Below are 3,583 nucleotides of genomic sequence, written 5' to 3' on the forward strand. Positions count from 1 at the left end.
TCTCTTGCACAAACAAAGCTTGGTTTCCAAGGTTTTATATTTTTTTGAATTTTTTTAATTTTATAATGCCCTCTAGACTGACTGGTCAAAACATCGGTCTATACCTCAAGGGGGCATTGTAAAATATATATTTTCAAAATTTTCTTTCATAGCCATGTTTGGCACATGTGGGTAACCAAGTACAAGAAAATTTGCGTGATTTGGAGGTGGTGGAAAAAATCACCTATGCTCAAAAACTGGCTTAAGTTAGACCAAATGGCCCCTCCGGAATGCGGTGATTTTTTCGACCACCTCCAAATCACCTAAATTTGGGCACACATGATCTCTTGCACAAACAAAGCTTGGTTTCCAAGTTTTTATATTAGTTTTAATTTTTTTGAATTTATATTGCCCTATAGACTAACTGCAAAAAATCACCATGTAAGTTTGACCAAATGGTCCCTCCAGAAGGCGGTGATTTTATCGACCACCTCCAAAATTTCCACTTTTTAAAATATATTTGAAATGGAAGATTGAATCTTGCTAACTTATGAACATTGACAAAAAAAGATTTTCAAAATTTTCTAATTCTTATAATATATTTCAAATGGAAGTTTCAATCACGCTAACTTATGAACATTGACAAAAATGATTTTCAACATTTTCTAATTTTAAAAACATATTTGAAATGGAATATTCAATCATGCTCACTTATGAACATTGACAAAAAAGGATTTTCAACATTTTCTCATTTTAAAAATATATTTGAAATGGAATATTCAATCATGCTCACTTATGAACATTGACAAAAAAGGATTTTCAACATTTTCCAATTTTTATAATATATTTGAAATGGAATATTCAATCATGCTAACTTAAGAACATTGACAAAAAATGATTTTCAACATTTTCTAAATTTAATAATATATTTGTAATGGAAGATTCGATCATGCTAACTTATGAAAACCTCAAGTCAATGTTTTTTACTGTCTATCCTATGTAGATAAGGCTTGTTCTTTGCACACACCATTACCAAGCACATGCCCACTGTATGCAGCATGTCTCATCAGTCAAGCAACATTGAAGCACCTACTGTGATCATTGCAGCATCAGAATATAAACACTGCAGCAAAGCATAGCTGACCTGCATCTAGACAGTTGATATACTTTAGAGACATACTAGATTAATTAAGTCTCTGCCATACTTAAGAGTCTACCATACTACTTAAGAGTCTGCCATACTACTTAACAGTTCAAAAACACTTCCACCTTCCAGATTCACAGTTCACAACCATACTAGCGCAAAAGTTAAACATCATCAACTATATTGATGATGAGTACCACTACCAGCTTCACAGAGGGTGACTAGATGGGACCCATAGCCTTTAGGAGGGCTGCATGCTCTGCCCTGATCTTCACGTCGTTCCCACTCGTCGCTACACCGCGTGCATGGGACATAAGGTGCTCATACAGCCCATCCTTGGGAATTGGCTTAGTGGTGCAGTATGGGCACCTGAACTTGCCCCACTTGTAGTACGCCGCCTTCCCCTTCTCCCTGATCTTGTTGGCTTCATGCTCAATGAAGGACTTGTGGTTCCACTCTTCCACCTCATCTCCAGAGTTGTACTGCACATACAAATGATTTGCATAAATACATACTTACCATTTAGAGTAATGTAATTAACAAACATCAAATAATTGCCATTTACTTGCCCGTTAATGAACAAACAAACATAATAGCCCATTTACAGCTAATTAATGCACAAACAACAGAATAGTTCCATTTAGAAGAATTTAATGGACAAACAACAGAATAGTTCCATTTATATGCATTCATATATGGTTTCATGAAAAAACATCACACATATCCCATTTACAGCTAATTAATGCACAAACAACACAACTTTGAGAGGAATTAATTGAAAGTACAACAAAACTTTCCATTTTAGAATAATTCAATGGACAAACAACACAATATTTCCATTTATGTGCATTCAGATATGGTTTCATGATCAAAGACCACAGATATGCCATTTAGAGCTAATTAATGACCAAACAACACAACTTTATGATATGAATGAATAAACTATATAACATTCCAATTTAGAGGCATTCATATAGGGCATCATCAACAAACAACATCTCAGACAGATTAATAAACAGACCAAAAACAACTTGGGGTTACCTCCTCGTCGTCGTCAGAATCAGACGGGTCGTCGAACCCAGCGATGTCCAGCTTCCTCTTGTTGCCAGCAGCTTCCTCATTCTGCAATAGAAGTAATTAATTCAATTATACTACTAACTACATATAACATAGTATGCAAAGGTCAAGCAATCTGCAATGTGCTTCTAATAACCTAAAATGTTACTTTGACCTCAAATTATCCAAAGGTCAAGCATTCTACAATGATAGCTTGGTCAAACTAAAATTTTAGATCATGCTGACTGTGGTCCTTCAAACTATAATGCCAGACTGGGCACCAACAATAATTTTGTGAGTGCTCAGGTCTGCCAATTAATGGAAGTAGTACATTGGTTGACAACAAGTAATTGCATTTACTTCATCTGGCTCATGTAATGTACATGGTGGTGCATCAGCTGCCCTATAATCTGAACCTTATATTGGATAGTATATTGTAATGCCATGAGCTTCAGGAAAGGAAATCTTAGTGCAATTTTTGGTGCTAGGTGTGAAACTATTTCATATGACATTCATTCATGGAGTTATGCAACATAAATTTAATATGACCTGGTCATCTGGCATAGTTGCATGTCTAGCAAATCTACTTATGGTTTACTTTATAAGTACAGCAATCCTACAGATCAAAATAAAACCTACCTACAATTTTAGTTTATGGATAATGAAGTGAAGCTCCTAACTATTTTGAAATTGCGCACTAGTTAAACATACTGTGTTCATTTCAACAATTAACTGATACACTTCTGTCACACAAAGTAGGATTTAAACCTCATTTCTACAATATCAACTTTAATAGACACACTGGGTGGCTGCTCAGCCCCTGCCGTGGCCCACTGAGGGAATATGCACAACAAATCTAACAAAATATACAGCACAGAACAGAATCTGAGCACATGCGGCAATCCAGATTCTAATATAAATAACCTAACTCTCATTATGATGTCTCTAGCATTCAAGCACGAATCAACTAGAAAAAACCCTAACTCTGAAATGGGGTTCGCCATTCAATCAAATAACCCTAACAAGCAGAAGGGGGTGCCGCAATCAATCACAAATCTACTATAAAAAACCCCATCTACTAAATCTTCTGCTAATCTACTACAAGTATGAAAGAAGGGGAACGAGAAGCATTACCACATCCACCACCTGCTTGTCGCTCGCCTCCGCACCTACATCCAGTGCGCCGCCAGACGCCGTCACCACCAGGTCTGCCACGACGGAGTCCGAGCCCACCACCCCCTGCGCCACCAGATCCGCCGCCGCAGGGACCGATCCAGCGACTGCGGATGCAGCATCTCCCGCACCGCCGACGGCGGCCACTTCTTGGACGGCATCTGCCGCGGTCTCCGCGCCCTCGACCACATCTCCGTGTGCAGCGATGGCAACGCCCCGACCTTGCTCCAT

The 3,583-nt window shown here is 38.2% G+C and overlaps 1 protein-coding gene across 1 annotated transcript; it reads right to left on the reverse strand.

The window, feature by feature from the left end:
* Positions 1–1,255: 1,255 nt before the first annotated feature.
* On the reverse strand, positions 1,256–3,583 carry LOC123142535 (uncharacterized). Its single transcript, XM_044561406.1, has 3 exons — positions 3,314–3,583; positions 2,165–2,245; positions 1,256–1,605 (listed from the first exon to the last, which is right to left on the reverse strand). Exons 1-3 carry the CDS (start codon positions 3,581–3,583, stop codon positions 1,345–1,347), a joined length of 612 nt encoding a protein of 203 aa, XP_044417341.1. The 3' UTR covers positions 1,256–1,344.

Source organism: Triticum aestivum, chromosome 6D (assembly GCF_018294505.1).
Source record: "Triticum aestivum cultivar Chinese Spring chromosome 6D, IWGSC CS RefSeq v2.1, whole genome shotgun sequence".
In the NCBI taxonomy this organism is placed as follows: domain Eukaryota; kingdom Viridiplantae; phylum Streptophyta; class Magnoliopsida; order Poales; family Poaceae; genus Triticum; species Triticum aestivum.